Source organism: Eublepharis macularius, chromosome 10, assembly GCF_028583425.1.
Source record: "Eublepharis macularius isolate TG4126 chromosome 10, MPM_Emac_v1.0, whole genome shotgun sequence".
NCBI classification, from domain to species: domain Eukaryota; kingdom Metazoa; phylum Chordata; class Lepidosauria; order Squamata; family Eublepharidae; genus Eublepharis; species Eublepharis macularius.
In genome coordinates this window covers 19,454,091-19,479,211 of record NC_072799.1, presented here as the reverse complement: position 1 = coordinate 19,479,211, position 25,121 = coordinate 19,454,091, and the positions used below count along the sequence as shown (strand labels likewise).

Sequence of the window (25,121 nt, the reverse complement as noted above, 5' to 3'; positions counted from 1 at the left end):
ATGTGTACAATTTTATAGGTTAAAGGGATTCCTAGAGGGACCCGTATAAAAGTTGGCAACCCTACTGGGGGAGTGGAAACATAATTGGTATATCTTGCCACCACCCCCATATAAAAAGCCCCCCCTTCAAGATTCTCCAGGTCGCTTAGGCAGGCTGATATGCTCTCCGCTTTTTCCCTTTAACGGATTGGAGGGCCTAACTACATGTTACACCGTTTGTAGATCCACCAGAGCTTCTGGAAAACCGGACATGTGTTCAGAGCTCCCGGTGATTTTTGAAACTTAATTATCAAGTAGATGGGGACCTTATTTGAATTGGGGCCGCGTGTAGGCTTTATTCCTCCCGCCCCACCCCCTGTTCCATTTTGCTCCGTTGGAGAAATTTACATGCATCTCTTTTGTACGCAAAAGCTTACTCGAGGGCAAGTAATGGCTCCCTGGTGTTGTTTTTGGCTGAGAAAATGGTGCAGGGGGAAGATTTAAGCCTCCTCCTATGCATGTTGCAGTCAGGGTTGCCAATAGCCCTGGAGAAAAAAAATGTCCCATCATTTTAATAGAGTCTTAATGTGTAGAAATGGGCAGCTGAAGTTTTCTGCAACATGGAAATAGGTAACATCACGGGCTAAATAACCTCTTGCTAAGCCTCTGTTAAAAGGACAGATTATCCTCCAGGTCTGTTGGCATCTGTATTACTACCTCAGTGAGGCCTAGACCTGGAGCTGAAGAGATGCTGATGCAACTGAGCAAAGCAGTCACATCCTGGGTGTCATTCCTGGGCCAACACTTGTATAGGGTTGGGACTTGCAGTGGCTTGTTCCACTGACATGAACAGACTCTTAGATCTCCATTGTATTCAAAGCCGCCTCTTTTCAGTATTGTGATTTACTTGAGGAAAGGAGTGGTTGACATGTTCTTTTCATGAGATGCACTGTAGTGTGAGATGGCCTGGGTTCCTTTCCAAGGCCCGCCCTTCTACAAATCCTGGCACGGCAACAGCACCTGTGATGCGATTCCTTAGCTGGGTTGCATCATGTATCCTCTGCATTACCGTCCCCATTGCTTCCGCTGGCATGTAGATCCCACAGCCTGCTAGGTGTGAGGGCTGTGCCGTGTAACCACAGAATGATGCAAATTGCATTGGGTAGTTGTGTGACTTGCGTTTTGCATGAACACTCCTAGCTAAACAAAGCCATTATGCGCTCCGTGTCAATTTGGCTTGTTTGTTGCCGAATGTGTTAAACGTGTTTTTCAGCAATCTCTTGAAAAAGCCACTGTAGCCATAATTAGCCTTTTGTTTCTCAGCACAGCAGGCCTTCAGTTGCTGAGATTCCTGTTCTAGAAAGTAAAATGGTAGAATCTGCCTTGGTTAGGGGTGCCAGCTGGCCAGTTTTGCTCCAGCATGCCCTTTCTGACTGGCTGCCAGATATGGATTTTTTTTAACATAACAGAAGAAATACAAGCAGGGCCAGGATGTAATTATTTATCATTATAGATGACTTTGGGTGAGTTTGATGATTCCCCTTCTTGCTTGAAATTATCCGAATCCTTCTGATCATAAGCACAGAAAGTGGACAGTGTTTATAAAGCGTTCGTTCCCCTTGGTTCTGCAGCAAGTATGCTGTGAGTAGGCTCCGGGAGTATTGGCCCCGGGCCAGGAAATCTATTTCCAGACTTGTGCATTCCAGCCTTGGCAACTAAGAGCAGAACCACAAGTGACAAAAGGCACAGATTGGACACTTGTCTGCTTCCCTCAAGTTTTGATGGGAAATGTAGGCATCCTGGTCTTGCAGCTTCGCTCTCTGACTGCTGTCCAATGGTCTTTTCAACTGTCACTTGTCCAACATTCCGCCAAGCTGCCTACATTTCCCATCAAAACTTGAGGGAAGCAGACAAGTGTCCAGTCTGTGCCTTTTGTCACTTGTGGTTCTGCTCTAAGTCCTTCTTCCAAACCTGGTATCTTGAACTGTGAGCCAGAAGTCCATGGTTCAAATTCACTCTGTCCTTGGTTAAACAAACCACTGCCTTTCAGCAATACCACACCATTTCCCCTAGCTTGCAATACCCAGTTAGAAGCAACAGCACTGATCTTACATGAAATAATGAATGGGAAACATTCTGGCTACTCAAATCATGTTCAAGTCTAAGGGCACCAGTGTGGTATAGTAGTTAAGTTGAGGAGACCCAGCTTCAAATCCTCACTCAGCGCTGAAGGCCAAAGGTGACCTTTAGTCCAGTCTGTCTTTCTAATACACTTTTATCCCACCCTTCTTCCAAGGTACCCAGAACCATATATCTAGTTCTTCCTTTCTCATTGGCATTCTCTTGGCCTAGGCCATTTCCAGACGGCTTACCGGCCCCCGGAATGTCGCACCATGTTGCGGGGAAAACGCGAAATACCGCGTTTTCTCGCGCGAGTTTTGTGCGACGTCGCAAATCTACTATCCAGGGGTATAAGGATGAAATGGAAGAAAGGAAAACCACGTGTCCCACCCTGTGATGCATATTAGGCTGAGAACTAAACCCAGAATGGGATCTTCTGGGCTACAGCAATTAATTGCTCTTCTAGAGGCTTTGTCTAATTTACCAGTTAGCTGTAGTAATGCTCACCACAGTCATTCTTTTGGGTGCACCAATTAATTTGTAGCGTTATGGTAAGTTTATTGATGATCCAGCCAGAGTTGAGCATTTGAATTCAATTAGTGCAAGCAAAAACAAATGTTTTTGTTTACATCATGCTATGTGTGATTAAGGGAATTTGCTCTGTTGCAACTGATAAAACCTCAAGAGCAAACATTACTATGTCACCTGGGAGGTGTCATTTGCTACGGTGCATGAAAAAAATGTTTCCTGTTCAGGTTTCATTTAGTCAAAGTGGGGGGAAAAGCAAAGGACCAATCTGACATTCTCAAAGCTTGAAGCTGTTTTTCTTCTTCTCCTTTCCCCCTCCTGATGGTTTTATAAAGTTTCCTTTAATCGCAGACTTTATATTTGGAGCCCACTGAAAGCAAATTATTTGCAGAAAACTTTGTGCCACAGATATTTATTTGCATTTATATCCTGCTTTTCCATTGAATAAAATCAGCCCTCAGAGCTAACCACATACCTTGATTAGAACAATAAAGCCATTAAATTTATAACAGAATAATTCTATAGCCCCAAGTTCACAAATGGAACATTTCCCAGCAGAAAAAACCAAACAACAAAAATGCATCCAAATAAGGCTGAGGAATAAAATGATAGCTTGCAGCAGCTTGCAAAAGGTGTGGCAAGCTTCCTGAGTTCTGTAAAATGGGGGCCACCACTGAAAGTGCCCTGGACCATGCACCAACCAACCTAGTTTCCCTCGTTCAAGGTGCACAAAGCAGAGCAGCAGGTGATCTCAAACCATGGACAAGTTGGTACAGGAGTAGCCTGGTTGATAAAAATGAACAGGATACACAAATCTACTCCCAAATGTTAGACGTGCCTGCAAAGCAGCGGCTGTAGTCATCAGGGATCATTAATTGTTTCTCCATTTGAGGCAGCAAGAACGGTTTCAACTTGGATTTTCTCTGTGGCTGCTCCTATTTTATGGAACAGTCTCCCTGAGGATGTGAGTAAGGTGCCAGCCCTACATAGGTCTATAATGCAGAGCTTTGCCAACAGCACTTGAGTGGAGGTCTGTCAGCGTGCGGGCCCGAGAGTGATAGTTTGCTTTTTTCTTTCTGTTTGCATTTCTGTGGGTTCTAGATTAAGGTCGTTTTTCTTTTAAAAAAAAAAGCTGTATTGAATCAGGAGGAAAAGCAGGATACAAACATAAATAAACTAAACAGTATTTATATGTGACCATTTTGCAGCTAGCTAGCATTATGGCACGCTCCTTTGCAAGTCTGTGTTATGAAGTCACTCTTAGGAGTTACGGTCCATGTAGCCTGCTCCAGTGTGCGTGAACTTCGAAGAAAGACTCACAATGTTCCCTCTAAGCTTTGCAGTGTTGTGAGCTAAAAATCTACTTTGTGAGTCGAAACAACAACTTTCATTTAAGTTTTGTGTGCACCTCCTTTTTAAAAAAAAATTACAATCAAATTGTTTTGATTACAATTGAAACAATTTCACAATAAAAGCCATTAGGTGAAAGGGCCACAAAAATCAGAGTATACTTCTATATAAAAGTGGATATGTCCATGCTGATTACAAAGGGGTAGTTGTATTAGTCTGTTGCTACAAAATTAAGCAGACACACAATGGCACCTTAAAGACTAGCACATTTATTTCAAGATGAGCTTTTGTGAGTCAATGCTTACTTCTTCAGCCTCCTTCTGCACCAAGGCCAAGTTAAATGATGCCTTCACCATGGTGGTGGCTGAGGCGCTACCTCCTCTCCTCCGCTTTCTGGGGCTGAGGGGATCCTAGCGATTTCAGGCTGCACAGGTCAGGCCAGACCCGATCACTCAGCTCTGCTCTGTTCCCCAGCTAGAGAGCCAGCAGTGGCTGAAGGCGCTCTCTGGCACCACCCTGGGGGCCAAACCAGCCACAGCCAGGAAGGGAGCAGAGAAGTGGGATGAGGCTCGATCCCTGCTCCATCCCTATAGGGCCCACCTGCAGATGCTGGCTGACTGGGAGGGCGGGGCCACCTGAGGGTTAGTATTTGTGAGCTACATCTGAGAAGCTGTGAGCGGAGGAGTCAGAATCTGTGAGCGATTGCTCACGTGCTCTTATTAGCGGGAACACTGCTCATGGGATTCAATAGGACTTTCTTTCCAAGTAAATAGGCATAGGGTTGCAGCCTTAGCCAGGGTTCTTACATTGTACAGTACTGAAAGGAGTAACATGATGACCTTTCCCATACCACTGGGATAATGTGAAATGCATGAGACCATGTAAGAAAAGCACATGCTGCCACTCCTCTTGCATGGGCCCAAACATCTTGTGTTATTGTGGTGACTGGAGAAAAGTGATACAGCAGTCCTTCCTGTACTGGTGTGGTCACAATAGAACACAGGCTTTGTGCTTTTACTTAGTACTGAGGTACACTGATAACCAGTAGTAGGATCTGAGTCCACGTAGGGCTCTGCCCATTGTGAGTTTGTTGATATCATCATACTAGTCCTAAAGAGCCAGTCATGATGATGCATCCTTTTCTAGAGGTCCTCGGTTTCATTGAGCCTATGGGTTCTACTATAAAATGGCTGCCATGGGGGCTACATCAGATTAGAAAATGGCTGCCCTGTAGCTGATCTCAAAATGCTGGGAGGATCCAGGCCAAACATCCTCCTACAATGGAGGCAGCTGGTTCTGAATTGGGTGTGTTCTCTGTAGACACAAAGGTGATGCCTCCATAGAGTTAAGGCTAGAGAGTTCCTAGAATTACAACCAACAACAACAACATTCAATTTATATACTGCCCTTCAGGACAACTTAATGGCCACTCTGAGTGGTTTACAAAGTCTGTTGCTATCCTCACAACAATTACTCTGTGAGGTGAGTGGGGCTGAGAGAGCGCTAGAAGAGCTGTGACTGATAAAGGTCACCCAGCTGGCTTCAAGTGGAGGACTGGGGAATCAAACCTAGTTCTCCAGATTAGTCCTGCCGCTCTTAACCACTACACCAAACTGCCCACCAGGCCATAGAGATCAGTTCTCCTGGAGAAAAAGGCTGCTTTGGAAGGTGGATTTTATTGGCATTATCGAGGTTCCTCCCAAACCCTTCCCTCTCCAAGCTCTACTCCCCAAATCTCCAGGAATTTCCCAACCTGGAGCTGTTCAGTGAAGCAGAAGAAAGCCAAGAGTAGAACTTTCTTTTGGGAAGGGATGCTTTGTACAAGAAGCTAATGGACACCATTTTGAACCTGACTCCTGTGCCATTATAAGTTGACAGAACAGAACCAGGATAGGCTGAAGTTGAGATTCTTAATTGTCCAAGAAGCTGGGTTGCCCCAGGCAGTCGCTGTATCTTGCTGTGAGGACAAATTGGGCGAAGGCAGCGTGTACTCCTCTCTGAGCTCTTTGAAGGAAGGGCAGGATAAAAATGCAATAGCTGTAGAAAAGAATGTGCCTCCTTCTGAGGATCTTTGAAGTGGCCTTTTTATGCACCATGGCAATATAACCCCCCCCCCTTCTTCTTCACCAACTCTCATTGTTTCCAGGACATTCCAAGACCTGCTTCCCACGGTTCATTCTCCACCAAGTTCTGTGGAACCAAGTTATGTCCACTGCTGCTTTAATAAGCCTGGTTAGAAACGGAGGGCACCAAGTAAGGAGGAGAGCGCTGCTGACGTCCCGCCTCTTCCAAGACGACAGTCGCTTGATGGTCGTGTGCCAGAGCTCCACCACTGACCGCAGGGCATCCCGCTTTGATCTGGATGGTAGCGGCCGCCCAGCTACGTGGGACTCGTTTGGCATTTGGGACAACCGCATTGACGAGCCCATCCTCCTCCCACCAAGCATCAAATATGGGAAGCTGATACCCAAAGTCAGCCTATCGAATGTAGGCTGTGCAAGTCATATTGGGAAGCGAAAAGAAAATGAAGACCGTTTCGATTACGCCCAGCTAACCAACGATGTCCTGTATTTTGCTGTTTATGATGGGCACGGAGGAGTGGCAGTGGCAGACTTCTGCAACAAATATATGCAGAAATATATCCGGTGAGTGCCTGGTTTGGGGGGTCTCTGTTACAGTATTATTATTATTGTTTATTTATAACAATAAACTTTTCTCACTGAGATCTGGTATAGCCTGTGGCCACCGTTTGATCTCATCAGTTCTTGAAGCGAGCTGCCAGTGTCTATCCCTCTAAGGCTAAGGGCCAAGCTACAAGTGACATTTTCCATTTAATTGAAGTTTATAGAGCGGCAGTCTATGGGAGGGAGAACATGCGGTCGGGAGGGGAGTGCAGGCATCGGGCTCTCGCCGGGCGCCCCCCTTCCCCTCCGCTGGGTGTGTGTGGGGGGTTTCTGTAAACTTCAATTAAATGAAGAGCCAAGCTGTAAGACCAGGACGCCTACATTTCCCATCAAAACTTGAGGGAAGCTGACAAGTGTCCAACCTGTGTCAGGCGTCACTTGTAGCTTGGCTCTTAGTGCATATCTTAGTGACAGCTACTTTCATTTTGCCTCAGTGTGCTCTCTTTGATCAGTTGCAAGTGGCCTCAGCAGCACAGCATGGCACCAAATTTGTGCAAGTCTCTTTGGCAGCTGTTCTACATCTCTGGAGTTCATTTCCTCGTCTAGCTTTACCATGAATTCATTTGATGCAAGTGTTTTAGGCATGGAGTTCCAGAAAGGGTGCCAGTGAGTGGCCTATCTCATTTCCTTTGCATGTGTCTTTTACTGTTTGTGCTAGATAAAAAAATAAGGCCTATATTGTCTTCACCTCTGGTAGTTTGAACACATTTCTGGAGCAACTTACATACTGGTGGCCAAGTTTTGTGGTGTAGGCTTAATTTATGCCCCCCCCCCGGTCTATTTATTCACACAGGGTAGGGTGGAATATAAGCCAAAATAAATCAAGTATTTGATGTAGTATTTACATTTAGATAGTGTTCATGAGTAAATTTACCCTGAAGTGCAGTACTTCCCAAAGGGCAATTCCTTAGGCATATTACCTTCTGCATGCATCTCAGTGCATGTAAAATGGATGTAGTGCCAAATGATGATTTACTTCGTTTATACTATGCCTTTCGCACAGAGGTAGATTCAGGTAGATTTAAAAAAAATTAAACATCTACAATAAACAAAATACAAAACCATAAGATACATTAAATGTTAAAAACGACACCAATGTCCCCTTCATAAAAATACCCTCCTGAAAAATTCCATTTTGCATATTCTACTTAACGTTACTAGTGTAGGAGCCTAGGATTCATTGGGTAGTTTATTCTACCTGGTGGAGACCACAAGAGAGAATCATCAGGTATGGGCAGCCAGTGATCTTCACCGTTTGCAAGGCAGCAACTTCACGAAGCCTCCACATCCCATAAAGGCAGTCCATACAGGGCAGTTGGTGCTGCATGCATGCTTGGCATGGGCCTTTTAACCATGCTAGTCATCAGGGCTTTTTTTCTAGGAAGAGGTGGTGGAACTCAGTGGGTTGCCCTCGGAGAAAATGGTCACATGGCTGGTGGCCCCGCCCCCTGATCTCCAGACGGGCAATCTCAACTCCCCTCTGTCTGGAGATCAGGGGGCGGGGCCACCAGCCATGTGACCATTTTCAAGAGGTTCTGGAACTCCGTTCCACCGCGTTCCCCCTGAAAAAAAGCCCTGCTAGTCATCTGTTTGAGATGGGCGGACAGGTGGCTTCTCAATTTTATATTATTGTTTTCTTCTTTTTCAGAGAATTCCTCGCTGAGGAGCAGAACATGGAAATAGTATTGTTCAAAGCTTTTGTTGAAATAGAGAAAGCATATGAAAGGCACGCTCACTTATCTCCTGATGGTAGGTACAAAGAATGTTTCTATTCTAAGATGGAAGGAGAAGGGATGTCTCCTTTCATGAGGGGGGCGGGGCTAGTCATTTTTTAAAAAGTTTAATGTTATGTTCCCGTCCCCAAATGTCTTTTTAACATACAAGGGTTTGCTAAACCAGTTTTGTAAAATCTGTGTTCCTCTAGGCCTTTACTGCTGAAAATGTTAAAAGAAGAAACTACTTGAAGTGTCAAAATTAAGTGATGTGCTGCTTTATATCTTTTAAAAAAAAGATCCTTGTGGCTTCTGTCATCTTGCTTCCCCATAAAACATAACACTCATGCAAGCCTTAAGCCTAACCTTGCTCTTTTGGCTCTGAATAGGCAGTTTCGTTATGTAATACGCTTTTATACTATCCCTTCCTCCAAGGAACTTGATGCAACATTTGTGGTGGTTTCCTCTCCTCTGTTTTACACTTGCAATAATCCTGTGAGATAGGTTAGACTGAGTGTGTGTGGCTGGCCCAACATCACCCAGCAAGCTTCCATAGCAGAGTGGGGATTTGAACCTGGGTCTCTCAGATCCTAGTCTGACACTCTAACCACTATCAGATTAATATTTACCAAACAAAACGGTTAATTTTGATGGAAAACCATATTGAGATCTGAACCATGTTTCCCAAAGATCTAATTATAGCCATTCTGGCTACCATAATCAAGAGCAAATAAATCCATTAAAATGTGCATCTCACAGATGAAAGATGTGCTCTAAGGGGAGAAACCATCTGCCTTTGAGATCCATACTTGATTTGAGAATGAATCCCCCTGATTTCCATAGTATTTCCTGCTGAATGTGTAGTCTTGGACTCCTTATCTATACTCTTATGCATACTTGGAAGTAAGTCCTGTTGAAACGGTGGAATTTGCTCCCTGTTGAGTGGTGTGTGTGTTTTAATGTTTTATAAGCTGTTGGAACTAAGCTGCTTTGCCGGAATTTCATATTTAGGAGGCCCAAGAATAAACCAGTTCTTAAACAAATGGCCAGTGATTCATCTGTTTACCTAAACGAGGCTTGTGTTCATATTTTGGGCTGGCTTGTGTTTGGTGCTGATCCACTCCTGTGAATCAGCCAACTGAATAGAACAGAGAAAAGCGAGATGGCAAAGACCTGAGTGTTTATCGGTTTATCTTAAGGATGCCAGAGAGACAATTTATTTTTAATTGCCTCATGCCTTTTGGTCTGACAGCATGCCCACTTTATTAATTGGATGAGTTGAGAGCTCTCTTGTCTCCTGATCCAAAGTGTACAAAATGAATGGGAGAGGAGAAATCAAAAGGCACGTGACACTTTATACCCTATCATATGCAAAAGGCAAGCCCCTGCCTAAGAAACCTTTTACAATAGTTGTGTATTTTAATAATAGATATTTTATTTTCATCAAGGAGTAGTGTCCTCTGGAGGATCTTAGAATCTTGTGTATTTGGGTTTAGTGACGAAAATAGTATTCATAATGCAATTAAGATACTGAATGATTTTTTTCCTAATTTAAAAGATAGTCAAAACCGTGACTTAAGCTTTAATATGTTAACCTGCAACACTGCAGAAGTGAGAGAGCTGCAGAATTTTAAAAAACAAACATCTACTTATGGGACTTCTTGTGAGGCGTTACCTTGCATCTTTTCCCCCCACCGGCCATCATGGATGTGACTTTGCAGCCAATGGGCATTTTCATCTTCGATTAAAGCCACCTTAGAATGAATGAAATGCATGTCCAATTCACAATGTAAGTGAATTCCCAATAAATTGTGCTGATAGATTATTGGAAGTTCTTGTCTGTAACAGCTGGAGGGCAGTGGCTGCGGTCTCCTTCCAAGTAACCACTGGAATTGCCAGGGCTGTCTTGATAAATGCTGCTAGCTATATCGATAAACAGCTTTTGATTAGCGAAAAGCGAGAAGAGAAGCAAAAATCAGCCCCTTTTCACGAGTAAAAAATAATTTCAATATGCAAATATTTGCAAAAAAATTCAGATAAAGCCTCTAAGTTGGCTATTTCCATTATGAATATTTTCATGATTTGGGGCATGTCTTTAAGTACCCTAAAAATGCCTTTTAGTTCCCTTCATTTCCAAACTAACGTCATACCTTTATGGTATTTTTTTAAATGGGTAGGCGTGCAAGTGGATTGAAGGGGTTGCTAAGGAAAAATGCATAGTGAAGTTGGATATGGCAATACAAGAATTAAAAAATAAAGATCTCTAAGCAGAGTCCTCTAACTTGGAATGGATGCTCTGCTTTTTTTTTTGCAGCTCTGATCCTCCCAAGTGTTGCAGGTTCTATTTTAATTTTGAGCAAAACTTCCTGGGTGAATTTCCTATTTGCCTCTGTGTACATGTTATTTGTGGCAGACACTGTACCCGACCAGCAGCTCTAGAACTGGAGGCCCGGGAGTCTATATGCTGGGCTTCAGTGGAAAGAAAGAACAGCTTAATTTGGTCCCAGGTGAAGGAGTCTGGCGGGTTCCTAGCCTGGACTACTGGAAGGTTCCCACATCCACTTTGTCATATTAGTTGAGATGACATGCTCTAAAAATTTCCAGTGAGTGTTAAGATACCTATTGAAAGATTTTGTATTTCTGTTGTTTAGGAAACAAGAAATCTGTTAACATTCCAAAGCAATGCTCTTCTTGTCGAAGGCTTTCACGGCCAGAGAATGATGGTTGTTGTGGATTTTCCAGGCTGTACCGCTGTGGTCTTGGCATTGTAGGAACTACAATGCCAAGACCATGGCGATAAAGCCCAGAAAATCCACAACAACCAATGCTCTTTTTGCTGACTGGATTAGACTCAATAGTAGTAAAGAGTTAACATCTTAATGAAGAACACAATTCCTTGGTTTTGGAACTGCGCTACTACTTAGGGGATTTAGGCGACCAAGCTCCACTCCAATAGAACTTGGTAAAGGGCTCCTGTGCAGAAAGCCCAGTGGAAAAGAGTGTATCTACTTTTAAATCCTCTGGCTAGCACCAACTATAAAATGCTTGTTGATCCAACTGAATCTTGTCTTAAATACACTGTGATGTAGGAACTGCTCTCCTTGCATCACAGCTGGTATATTGAAACTGCTTCATACTTAGTTAGATCATTGGGTCAGCTTAGCTTGGTGCAGTTCATGCTAATGAATAGCAGCCCTCCATAATCTCTGGCAGAGGCCTTTCCCGACTCTGTGTCTCAAGATACTAGAGATGTCTGGGGCTGAATCCAAGACCTGCACATTTTCTGTGATCTCTCTCCAGGTACATGGTGTTACATATTCTGTGTAATACCATTTACCATTACAGATGAGGAAGATTTGGATCCAGTAGCACTTTAAAGACCAACTAGGAGCATGATGACCCTTCCAAGTTTTCCTGGAAGTAATGTCACACTGTTGCCTCCCTGCATTCTCCGGCTGTTTGCCTGGCAATTCTATTTAGCCATGATCCTGACACATGCTAGAGAACTTACAAAACAAGTAATTGCACCAAACAGACCTCCACACCTTACCGTGGTTATGCCACATTTAAAAAGAAGATCTGTGAAACTTGCCTCATCTATCTTTGAGGCAAAGCCTACTGGATGCTCATACCCTCTGAAAGAATCCTGATGGCTCTGCAGTAGGTTTAATGAGCAACATCTTCACAGATTCCTCAGTGTTTTTATTTTTTGCAGTAACAGAAAACTTTTCTGGTCTCTGGAGGATTTGGTCTGCCTGTTCCAAATGAATTCTGAACATAGGCAAGCTCAGGGCTTTTTTTCAGCAGGAACGCAGTGGAACGGAGTTCCGGAACCTCTTGAAAATGGTCACATGGCTGGAGGCCCCGCCCCCAAACTCCAGACAGAGGGGAGTTGAGATTGCCCTCCGCGCGATCAGGGGGTGGGGCCACCAGTCATGTGACCATTTTCTCCGAGGGCAACCCACTGAGTTCCACCACCTCTTTTCCCAGAAAAAAAGCCCTGAGCAAGCTTATACGCATACATAGATTCAGGCTGCTTTGTTCCCGCTTTGCATGGAGTGCAAAGGGGGGTTTCACATATTCAGTGTTTCCTGATTTTGTTAGCATTCTGCTAAAAATGGTGCCTCAGTTCCAAAAGCAAGGAATGCAATGGGTGGGGGGAGGGGCTAGTAGTGATCTCAAGATTTGGCCTTTAATATTTAGAGGGGGTGAAGGAGGTAAAGGCAAGAGTACCTCAATTTTTGACATTTTGCTATGTCCTATTTAACTTCTTGGTTTAAAACAGGTATTTTACTGGCAGTATTAAAGCTTAGAATTGCCTACCTAAAAATATTATGCAATCTTCCACTTCTCTGCTACCGTTGATCATGTATGGAAATGCTGTAAGCCACTTCATGATACTTAAAAATGCAGAGGGTGAAACTAAACTAGTAATCCTATGCCTGCTTTGGAGTAAGACCCTTTGGACTTCATGGGAGTTGTTTGGCCATATCAGACTGCCCATGCTGGAGAATTGAAAGGCAGACTTATGTTGTCACATCTGAGGGAAAAGGGAAATTTCTCTCCTGAAATTTAGTTACGGTGGAGTTTGAGAGCCCTTTACTGAGCTGCAGATCCTTCTTGCAGTAACAATACCTGTTTTAAATAAAGACAATCATAATATTGCCTAGTTCTAGGTACCTTTTTGGTAGCTTTCTTTTCTTTTCTATCTAATTCCTTAGTGTGTTCATTCCACAACAAGTTTTGATGCATTTCTTGTCACCCTTTTATTGTAGATAGGGGAAGGGGAATTCTGGACTCTCTGAGCATTGTGGTTCTTGTGGGAGAGATCTTTGGTGCTTCTCAAATCCTCTCTTCCTGTAGACCTGCATCCCATGAACCTACTGATGCATGAAAGGGCATGGGCAACTATACCCGTTGATTAGAACCTTCAGAAAACTACAGTTCCCAGAAGTCTTGGGGGGCAGCTTTGTGAACTACACTGATTTCAAACCAGCTTCAGACTGGTGTAGTTGCAAAGTTCAGATGTACCTTATCTGGCTCTGAAAAAGGATTCCACCTATATATATATATATATATATATATATATATACTTTATATATATATATAAAGTAGCAGTAGAGAAAAATGCTTTCAGCTTTTCTTCAGCTGCCATCCTCTTGAGCTTTCTGAGCTCTTAGCTTCGTCAGCACAAGCTTGCAGTGCCTACATTTGAATCTTGCTTTTCTACCCAAAGCAGCTTACAATACTTTTCTCCCCTCCTCCATTTTTTCTTCACAACAACCCTGTGAGGCAGGTTAGGGAGGGAGGCGGGAGAGACAGATAGACAGACATTTGCTGACTCAAGGTCACCCAGCAAACTTCCATGGCAGGGATTCAAACTTGGGCCTCCCCAACCTAGTCTAACCCTGCCATACCACTTGGGGAAAGTGAAGTGCTGGAAATGTCTCTGAACCCTTGTTGAAAAACTCTTAAAGTAGGACCTCTCCTGTTAGTATCACACTTGCCCCCTTGCATGCAGCCATGTTGTGAAAAGTGTTCCTCCTCCTTTCTGTGCACGTGACATCTCTTCTTCCTGTTTTCATAGCTTTGAGCTGTACAGCAGTGAGTCTCCTGGTAATAGAATAGTGGATGACAGTTTAAAATGTAAAAGAGACAGGAGGGAATAGTGCTCAGGTGCTAACAGTGTCTTCTGTGACCGTTATAGCTACCTTACTGAATGCCGGGACCACGGCAACCGTGGCCCTGCTGAGGGATGGGATAGAACTGGTCGTGGCCCATGTTGGTGACAGCCGTGCCCTTCTGTGTCGCAAGGGGAAAGCTCTGAAGTTGACCATCGATCACACTCCTGAAAGAAAGGATGAGAAACAAAGGTACATCCTTATCCGCAAATCAACTTATGCGGACATTTCAGTTTTTCTTGGCATCTTGTAAGAATTCAGGAATCCCTGTTTCCAGGCTGTACTGAAAGAACAAAGAAGAGAAGGAGCATTATCTCCTCTCCCTCCAGAGAGAGGTAGAGGTTGCACCTCCAAATACACGTGGCATCTGAGGCCGCCACCTCACCCCACTTCATTGTAGAGTTGGCCGTGCGTCTCCAGAACAGTTAATTTAACGCTTCATTTCTAAACCTACTACATGAATGGGAAAATGACACTTATTTTAAGAGGAGGTCTTCTTCATAAGTGGGTTTAGGGACCTAGCCTCAGTATTGGTTTGTGTTGTTTCCTGGACTCTTGTACAAAACCAAATTGAATCTGAATCAGTAGATTTTATTTCTTTATTTAGCTATTTACACACTATTTTTCTCCTGAACGGAGACCCAAAGCTGCTTACAACATTCTCCCCTCTTCCATTTTATCTCACAACAATCCTGAGAGGAAGGTTAGACAGAGGGTAACTGGCCCTAGCTTCTATGGCAGCGTAAGGATTTGAACCTGCCTCCCCCAGATTCTAGTCTGATAGTCTAACCACTACATCATGCAGGAAAATTCACTTTTCCAACATGACATACTTGATAATAATACAATAATAATACATTCGATTTATATACTGCCCTTCAGGACAACTTAATGCCTACTCAGAGTGGTTTACAAAGCATGTTGTTATTATTATCCCCACAACAAACACCCTGTGAGGTGGGCGGGGCTGAGAGAGCTCCAGAGAGCCGTGACTAGCCCAAGGTCACCCAGCAGGCTTCAAGCGGAGGAGTGGGGAATCAACCCCGGTTCTCCCGAGCGGTCCCACGCTCTTAACCAATACACCAAACTGATGCCAGCCCTGCAATATCCTAGACATTTGTAGTGGGCATTTAGGGATTCCCATTAGGATAGTTTTAGGTGGGTAGCCAGATTGGTCTGCAGTAGAACAGCAGGATTTGGGTCCAGTGACACCTTAGAGACCAACAAGATTTTCAGGGTGTAAACTTCTGAGAGTCAGAGCTCTCTTCTTCATATCAGGGATTCCCATGTTGGGCTGAGCAAATTACAGGTACTCCTATCAGAGAGGGTCTAAGATCTCTGAAAAGTGGTGTGTATTTAACTGAACCTCATGGCAGCCATCCTAATGGAACTACCTTCCTTGAAAGGAAATGGAAGACTGAGCAGTTGTCTTCCAAAATCATTTCATACACCTAAGCTGTGAAAGTCTGTGGTGGGTAGCAGCCACATAAGCTGGTTGTTTGGATTCTGTATAAACCATTTATAAGTTCTGTAAACTACTCTGGGCATATTTTATGAAGAAGGGACAGAGAATAATCTCTCTGCTGTTATCTCCCTCTCTCTCTGGCATGTGCAAAGAATCAAGAAATCTGGCGGCTTTGTTGCCTGGAACAGCTTAGGACAGCCTCATGTAAATGGCAGGCTTGCAATGACACGAAGCATTGGTGACCTCGATCTTAAGCAACGTGGTGTGATAGCAGAACCAGAAACAAAAAGGATTCAGGTAAGAGGCTTGCCGAGGCTATATGCTTTCTTAAGTTGAAAGCCCGTGGGTGGTACTGGTAACAATTTTGTGTTAGGAATTTTCACTGCCAATACCATCCCCCACCTCCACCCCCATTCTGGGTTTGGCTACCGATGTTTGTGCTGTTATATGAGCAGCAGTTTGTAGGCTGCTGTGCACATTGAGTTGGCATGCCCAACATTTTTAAAATACATCCTCTGGAAATTCCCAAAATCAGAGTGCTTGATTACATGCAAAATGCCTGATTCGAGTCCAGTTATCTGATGGAGAGAGCTTGACTCTCAAAAGCTTATCCCCTGGAAGCCTTGCTGGTCTTTAAGGTGCTACTGGACTCCATTCTTGTTCTTCTACTGGAGACCACTATGACTGCCCACCTGAAATTATGCAAAATGTAGGTAGCACTAAAGCTGACTTTAGCAATACAAATAGGTAGGGCTGTGTGTATCACCTGAAGCTTGCCCTCTCCTAGATCAACAGATGTGGCCCAAAACTGGTCTTGAAACTGAAGCAGTGGCACTCTCTGTCTGTAAAATGGAGATTTTAGTGTCCTTTGTCACAGGATTGTAAGGGTGATGTTCAGGGCTTTTTTCTGGGAATAGAGGTGGTGGAACTCAGTGGGTTGCCCTTGGAGAAAATGGTCACATGGCTGGTGGCCCCGCCCCCTGATCTCCAGACAGAGGGGAGTTGAGATTGCCCTCTGCGCCGCTGGAGCGACGCGGAGGGCAATCTCAACTCCCCTCTGTCTGGAGATCAGGGGGCGGGGCCACCAGCCATGTGACCATTTTCAAGAGGTTCCGGAACTCCGTTCCCCCGCATTCCCCCTGGGAAAAAAGCCCTGGTGATGTTTAAAATAACTATGGACATTTAAAATACTATGGACATTAACATTTCAGTCTTAAGCAAAGTTATACCATTCTAAGTCCATCGAAGACAACTGGCTTAGCAGGCTGTGTAACTATGCTTAGGATTGCACTGTAAAAATATTCAGTCTTCTAGGCTTGTTGTTATCCAGTCAATGAAATCAAGAGGCAAATTTTCTTTGCAAATAGAAACAGAAAAGAATGTAGGTGAGGGGCCAGAGTTTAGAGATGGAGCTGCTGCATTGACACAGAGAAGTGTTGGGTGCTAGTGTGACGTAAGGAGCTCACCAACATTCCTGGCTCCGTTACGAGTTAAATATATAGTTGCCCCAGCAGAACAGACTAGAGATCCCTGGACAGCGGAGGGCCTTTCCCCTTGCCAGATGGCAAGCCCTCCCTTCAGAAGATCCCCTTGTTTTGTGTTTTGCTGGTCTAAGGACCGTAATAAATTCTGAAATTCAGAAAGTTCAGTTCTTGGCCATCCCCAGTTTTAGCACTCCAGTTAGCAAGTAAAGACCTAGGGAAGTGCTTTCAGTGTAGACAGTACTGAGCTAGATGGACTAATAATATGACCTGTAGCATCAGGCAACTTCATATATTCATATAGGAGTAGATTCTATTCCCGATGGCTCCCATTAGAGTCTGCTATTTGTAATCAGAGGTGCATTTAAGAGGGAGGTGCAAAACTTGTCCCTGCCATGCTCCATTCCACTGGCGGAGGGGAGTGCTTGCAGTATATTCCATCTTTTAAAAGTAATAATGTATGTCATTCATCTAACAGTTTCTAGTAGATTGCTATCAAACTGGGCGATGCCTGTTTGCTTGTGTCCCTGCAGCTGCAGCATGCGAGCGACAGTTTCTTGGTCCTCACCACAGATGGCATCAACTTCATGGTGAACAGCCAAGAGATCTGCGACTTCGTCAGCCAGTGTCATGATCCCACCGAAGCAGCTCAGATTGTTACCGAGCAGGTAAGTGGCTGCTGCTGGACTGAACTAGGGACAGTGTGGTTTTTCCACTGGGCAGTTGTCTGAAGCAAACAAGCTAAGCGTGCTTGGATCCCTTTTGTGGTGCGGTGGAACGTTTTTGTACAAACTGGGATAGTTGAGACAGCTAAACCTCTGTCTTGTCCTCTCTTTGTCAGGCTGTACAATATGGGACGGAAGATAACAGCACTGCCATTGTTGTGCCCTTTGGAGCTTGGGGCAAATACAAAAACTCCGAGATCAGCTTCTCATTCAGCCGGAGCTTCGCCTCGAGTGGGAGATGGGCATGAAGGCCTTCTGCAGCCCGGGTGTTGAACACGCTGTGATGAAGGACGCTTACAAGAAGGGACTCAACCTGTAGATGTCCATCTTTCTTCCCAGCCTAGTGCTTTCTGTCTGGGTTATGTGTTGCCTTTTAAACAACAGCCACACAACTGCTTATTTTAGTCCAACGACTTTCCCGTCCTCCGTCATCAAGGTTGGAGAAGGATCCTAGTTTGTGGCTGACATCTGTTTTGGGATGTTGTACTAGGTGCTTTATTTAACATGCCTTGTACATTTAGAGGGTTGAGAGTCTGTCATAACCAAGCTCTCTTGATTTGCACAATGAATCCAGAAGCAGTGGGAAGCAGTGGCATTTTTCTTCCCCCACTATTGCAGGAATGGCCTGCTTAAGGAGGTCAGAGAAAACCAACTAGTGGGAGACCGAGAGCTGCACCAGTGGCTGCATGCTGGTTTGTGTAGCCCATTGGCTCCAAGTTAAACCAGTGTGAATTTCAGATACAAAGCTAGTCTGAGGTTCCCTCATGATTACAGGCCTGACGGAGACCATACTGTGCAAGTTGAGTGGTAGAAACTCAGCTGTGCGGCTGCTATTCTTGGGTCTCTTTCTTCCAAAATGGAGAGAATTTCACCCTTGGCTTGAAGCACATGCCTGTTACTTCGCTTGTGGAGACCTTGGCCAGTATAGAGTTAAAGGGACCCGCTATGGCCCTAGAGAAAGGTGAGGGCTGGACATTAACAAGGGGGAAACATACTATACCTTTAGAAGAATGAAAATGACGTGATTTTCATTGTTTTATATTTTTCTTCAGAGGAGGATACTAGGAAATCAGCCTTGCTTTAAAAAAACCCCTCTTAAGTGATAAAAGAAAATTTTAAGTTCATGTTAAAATGGCTAATTTTCTTTCACTTCCAAGTCCCTGAACAACTCTGCCTCAAATGCACAAAATTAACAGGTGTGTGTGTGGGGGGTGGATTTTGTCAGGGATACTTGGACATTTAAGTTCCAGATTTGGTAATCTTCCACTGTAATCCGAATGTCCGCTGCCTGAGGATACAGTCTAGAGTGCCCAGTTAAAATTCTGTATGATAGGGATAGTTAAATTTCTCTACGACTTGACTGAGTTTCTGGGCACTTTTGAAAATTTGAGGAAGGGGTAGTGGGTGCCACCACAAAGCTGCTGCCATGGCAGTCACAACGTGTTGGGAGGTTCCAGGTCAAGTGTTGACATCCTGTGATGGAGGGCAGCTATTCTGCAATGGGTGCTTCCTGCAGGCCCAGAGATTATTCCTCTTGGGCCCTTCTGCACTACCTCCTGATTTAACAAGGTGGAGGAAAGCCAGGATTGGCTCTTTGCTTTGGAGAAGAAGCAGGAAGCACATCAGCAGGTGCCCGCCCCATAAGGCTCACTGCTCTAGATAGATAGACCTTGGGAACTCTGCTAAGCATCAGAACCTCAAAAACACACACAACAGAATAATTCCAGTAAAGTTATTTTTTCACTAGGAAATACAGTGCTGAGCCATCTAGCTAACCCCGGTCACAATGTGAACTGCTGCTGTTGAACATCTGTACTGCTTTTAGGGCCACATGTTTTGTGTTGGTCATTCCATTGTGAAAAATAGCAAGCGCTTTGCAAACAGTGCCCTGATACTGTCTTTTTAGCTAATATAAATGTTATATTTGTATAATATTTGTAAATATACAGTGCTGTCAGAATAGGTCACTGTAGTGGCGCATAACAGTTTTTTTGGATGACTGTTATGGTCTTTTCTTCCTTAACTCCTGTTTTTCAAGGGTTTGAAGTTTGTTTTCCATTCTTTAAAAAAAGCTTTATTTTGGATCCTGCACATTATTCTGGCTACTGTTGGAACAGAAGGAGAGGTGAATAACAGAAGTAAATGGAAGCTGGAGCAGTGTGCTGCTAAAAGTCCCAGAGGGTTGGATCCAACTGGCTTACCTGCTGGTCAAAAGAGGAGGAAAGTGTCCCCTTTGACCACCAAAAACCAGGGATCATGGAATCTTCATGGACAAAAGCCGTGTGGGAGAGGACTTGTAATAACGAGTGGAACTGGCCAAGATGGCGTGAAAAAAGCTGGCGGGATCCCATCCCAAATCTCCTTTTCCCTTGTAATATGCAAAGCTATAAAGTTAGTTGTGTGATATCAGCTTGCTTCGAATCCATCCAGTTCGAGGGTTTCTATTTACCTGGGGCCGTCCTGATTTTTCTGGCACTTGAAAACTTTACGCTTTGTAGATGCCTTCTTAATGTTTTGCAGTTGCAAGTTAACTGGTATTGTATTGTTTTTCAAGCTTCTGCTCACTTTCATAAGGAAACTGGAAGTTCACACTACCAGTTTATGCACGTTTGCACTACGAACTTCTCTAGAAGTTTAACTTCTGGTGGTGGTGAATGTCTCTGGTGCACATAAGCACTAAGGTACGATGTCGCACAGCCTGCCATTGCGCACATGAATATATTTCAGATTGTTGATAGATACCATGTATAGGGACAACTTTGCTTTTCTAATATGTTTAACCAAAAGAACAAATGTTTTTTTAATATGTTTAACCAAAAAAACAAATACCCCCTTTCACTTTTAAATGCACGCCTTGATGAAGTAAATGAAGTAGAGCTTCCAGCATCTTGTCATGTTGTGAGTGGAAAAGGGCGTGTACAGTCATCCTTGGTATGATAACAGGGTATTATATGCATATTACTCATCTTTCAGATGTTAGAAGGTTTGAGATCCCTTGTTCCTCTTACCACCGCCAGCAGCTGGTGATAATTTCTGCTGTAGCAGATAGGAGAACTGCAGAGACTTCTTGTCTCTGAGGTTTGGTTGCTACTAAAACCGCTTAGAGGCAAGGCTAGTGCTGGTTATTTGAAAACTATGAAATTGGCTGTTTGCAACCTGGAATGTCACCATTGATTTGAAAGTGTTTGAATTCTGCAGCCCAGCTGCTACTTCACTTTAAAATGTCCACTTTAAAAGACAAAACAAAAAAATGATCTTGTAACAGAAGCTGGCTAAAAATTGCCTGAATAATAAACAACTTGCTTCTAATAGTTCTGTGTTCTATTTCTTCAGCTGTGTGTGCTTTCATAAATTACATAGGTATGTAGCCTGGTAGATAGAAGTGGATGTGAAAGATTAGGAGATCTCCTTTTTAAAGACTAGCATTCAGTTTCCACTTCTGGTATCTTTGGCCCACCATGGAGTACCTGCATGCCAAACAAAACAGGCCTCAGAGGCTTGAGCATGGTATGTGAAAATCATGGGATCAAATGGGCTTAAAAAACCAAACAAGCAGGAGTATAGGAATCTCCCTAACCTTCAGTCCTCAGTTGGTTCACTATTTTTAAGTCGACGCAAGGATAAGAATGTAAGAAGAGCCCTGCTGGATTAGACCAGGCAGAAAATTCGGAAGAGAACCCTTGAAACGCTGCATTGAAATCTGAAGGGAGAGTTAAATGTCTGGAATTTGGAAGAAACCCCAAACCCCAGAAGTGGCAAAAATTGCCTGTGCAAAAAGGCCACTGTTGCCAATCCCTGGGTTGGTGGGAGGACTTGTATGGGAATGAATAGTCCTTCAAGTCTGTAAGTCCCAGGCCTTAGCAATTGAACAAGCATCCACAAGTTGAACCTAGAAGCAAAGTCATAGCTACTGTAACTAGCAGGGCATTCTGTCCACAACCCAATGGAAGACAGGCAGCTGGCTCCCAAATAAATGGGACCTTCTGAATTGTTTTCAAGCAATGCAAAGTACATGGCAGTAAACCAATCTGGAAGTTGCAGAAGCGTTTATCCGTATGGCAAGATCTGACATGTCTAAAAGGCAAGTGACTATGTGCTTAGGTATAAATGAAGGCACAGCGGACGACAGCTCCAACCTCCTAAAGGAGCAGTCCTGAACCTGGAACACAGATACTAAGCTACAGGCCCATTTCATGCATTTTTAAAGAAACAAACCTATTAGGAAACCAGTAAACTTCGGACTTCGAAACATAAAAGATAATCAAATCTTGCCATAAAGCAAATGTTGCTTGTGCCTTGATAGAAATGAACAAGTTATATGTTGTTATATGGTATTTTACTGAATTATATTTTATATATATCTTATTTTCAACGCTATTTTAATTTTTTTTAAATGTGATGTTCAGCACCCTGGGGACCAATTGTGCATGGAAAGGAGTCACAAATGTTTTGAATATATAAATGTGTTAAGTACCTGGTTCCTCCTAGAAGTCATTATTCAGGCCATTTCAAAGTGCCCAAGATTGCCTTCTGGCAGCGTATCCCTCTCGTGTTCTTTATGGATGAATGCATCCAGTAAATGATCAGAGAAAGTCTGCCTTTTTCAGAGTCCTGATGAATTTAGGTAGAGTGTCACACACCCTGGTTGTGAGAAAGAATCAGTATCTTGGAAGTCAAGAGTATGCTAGAAACAGGCTTGGATCCACTGGTAGTTTCCATGGGTGGATGAGACCTTTGTCTATGGGATATGACTTCCTGCCAGTTTCTGTTCCATGGATCCTCCCAAAAATATCTGCACCGATCAGATCAAGCAGAGACAGATTCAGAAAATGGATTTTTTAAATTCAGGAATCACAGTACAACTAACTAACACAAGGCAATTGCCGAGAATGTTTAACTGTAACAATGGTGACTATATATTCCTTGCCATAAACTCTCTATAGTTCTGCTAATAGAACTATCCCCCTAAACTTGGGGATTGTCCCTAATGTAAGTTTCCAAGCGGTATACCTTTACCAACTCCTGGCTCCCAATTTACGTAGAGCCTTTTCTCTGGCCAGATTTAATGTTCTTCCTTCAGCCATTTTATCTGGTAGATTTCATGGGATTCCTTATTATAGCGGGTGTTGTCCTTGTTTGATGGACTGTGTTGAAACTGTCTCCCATGTTCTTCTCCAGTGCTCTTTTTATCTGGCACCACGCCCGGATCTTCTACATCCTATATTAGCCCAACTTTCAGAGTTTTCTGATGATTTTAAGGTCCAGTTTCTGCTTGACAACCCAGATGGGGAAATAACTGAAATAGTAGCAAAGTTTCTCTACCGTGCCATGGCTATACGCCCCTGACAAGTAATATTCTATACTAGTTTTGCTGTACTGCTGCCCTGTTCCTATCTGTAATTTTAATCTCATTCTGTATGGACTCATTTCTGTATTTAAAATCTTATATTTTTATATATGCCAATAAAGGCTTGCTTGAATGTGTATATTCCTTGCCCCTCCCTTTTCCTATCGAACCGAACTCTTGGCTTTGACAGCCTTTCAGCGCTAGAAAACTATGTAACTTCCCTACCTTCTATAACTGACAGGCTAACCCCTGTCAGACATTAAACTGCAACTATGTAACTTCTACCTTCTATGCCAGACAGGTTAACCCCTGTCTGACACTTCCTCACCTTTCCCCTTCGTGTTGCAGTCCAAAATGCTTCTCTTGGGGGACAGAGAATCCCCAGAAACAGCGTGGGGTGGGGATACAATGAAAATTACTCCCCTTCTGTTTGTGAGAAATCTTTCATTGAATCCAAGTCATGGGTTGAGGTTTTCAACCTCCATTTTAATGAAGGTTGGTTTGAATTATCAGGGAGGGTTGAATTTCTATTTGACACCTTTAATCTCTAGCAAGGTGTTCCAGGAAAGCGAATGCCGTTCCTTCCAAAGCATTTACAAAAGGACAGGCACAAATAGGCAGTAGTACAGAACTGGGAACCCTGCCCAAGGCCAGACCTGAGGTTTATCTCATTAGACTAAATATCTATTACTGAAGCCTTACAGATCTGCAGTAGTCAGCCAAATTACTTTGTGATTGAAGCGGTTGCCTTCCAATGTCTATCTCTGTGACCCAGATCCCTCCTGCAGGGAAGAGAAATGGGCTATACCTCATTGCTTCTGGAATGAAGGTTGCTGGTGTGGCTTCATGTGTAGCAATGAAAGTTCAAGTCCAAGTTTCTAGGACCGAAGCCAAGCTATCCTGGCTCCAGCAACAGCTGCAGTCACCCATATATAGAACGGTATCCTTTCCAAAAGACTATGACCGAGCACTGTTGAGTATGCCACACGTTAGAAAGCACCTGCTCTATCGTGTCATGTGTACCCTAAATCTCTGTGCTTCAGCTCAAGAGTAGGGACCCCTCATGTGGGTCACAGAGACCAACTCCTAGACTGTGAGCTAAGTTGCCAACCTCCAGGTGGTAGTTGGAGATCTAGAGTTACAACCGATCTCTAACAGGGATCAGTTTCCCTGGAGAAAAATGGCTGCTTTGGAAGGTGGACTCTATGGCATTATACCATGCTGAGGTCCCTCCCCAAATCCTGTCCATTTAGTCTCTACCTCCAAAATATCCAGGAATTTTCCAACCTGGATCTGGCAACCCTTACAGAGCTGCCATTTTTAAAGCTGCTTTTTGGAAGGGACAGCTGATAGGCTGGGACAGCTGATAGGCTGATACAGCTGATTCTTGAAAGCATATACCCTGAAAATGTTGATCTCTGAGATGTCACTGGATTCAAATCTAGAAGTTGGTGCCACCCCTTAGAGGTTGGCAACTCTACCACCCTGATACTTCAGCAAACATTGTTTCTCAAAAATATCCATTTTATTACGCTGCTAAGTAAAAGGGAGCCAAACTCACAGGTGCCAGCAGAGACTAGAGACAATTAAAGCCCAAATTAAAGCCCTAAGCAGATGGACCGGCATATCTGCAAGACCTCCTGTCCTTAAATATGCCCCAGAGGACACTTTGATCAGCAGAAAAACTACTATTGGTGGTCCCTGGCCTCAGGGAGGCTCACCTGGCCTCAACCAGAGCCAGGGTCTTCTCTGTCCTGGCTCCGACCTGGTGGAACTCTCTGTCCACTGACACTAGAGGCCGGCAGGATTTGCGATCCTTCCTCCAGGCCTGTAAGACAGAGATGTTCTGCAAGGCATATGACTGAGGCTGTGCTAGGCCTCCACCGGCCTGAAGGAGGAGGAAGTGGATAATTACATCTCCCAGTAAACCTGACCATCACCCTGTTTTTTAATTGCCTAGTTGTTGCCTGATACATCCAAAGTGAAGCCAAGTAAATAGATGAGCAGGAACTGCTGCCACCTTGGAAATTATATTAGTACTGTTGAGA

At 43.9% G+C, this 25,121-nt stretch overlaps 1 protein-coding gene across 1 annotated transcript in view; it reads left to right on the top strand.

Moving 5' to 3' along the window:
- The window catches only part of PPM1K (protein phosphatase, Mg2+/Mn2+ dependent 1K), a 28,131-nt gene extending 4,955 nt beyond the window's left edge, over window positions 1-23,176 (top strand). The window contains exons 2-7 of the mRNA XM_054989917.1: window positions 6,125-6,623; window positions 8,311-8,411; window positions 14,082-14,247; window positions 15,673-15,817; window positions 17,535-17,669; window positions 17,843-23,176. Of these exons, the coding sequence (XP_054845892.1) occupies window positions 6,184-6,623; window positions 8,311-8,411; window positions 14,082-14,247; window positions 15,673-15,817; window positions 17,535-17,669; window positions 17,843-17,974 (1,119 nt within the window). The 5' untranslated portion in view covers window positions 6,125-6,183 and the 3' untranslated portion in view covers window positions 17,975-23,176. The remainder of the gene's footprint in view (window positions 1-6,124; window positions 6,624-8,310; window positions 8,412-14,081; window positions 14,248-15,672; window positions 15,818-17,534; window positions 17,670-17,842) is intronic.
- Window positions 23,177-25,121: the final 1,945 nt, after the last annotated feature.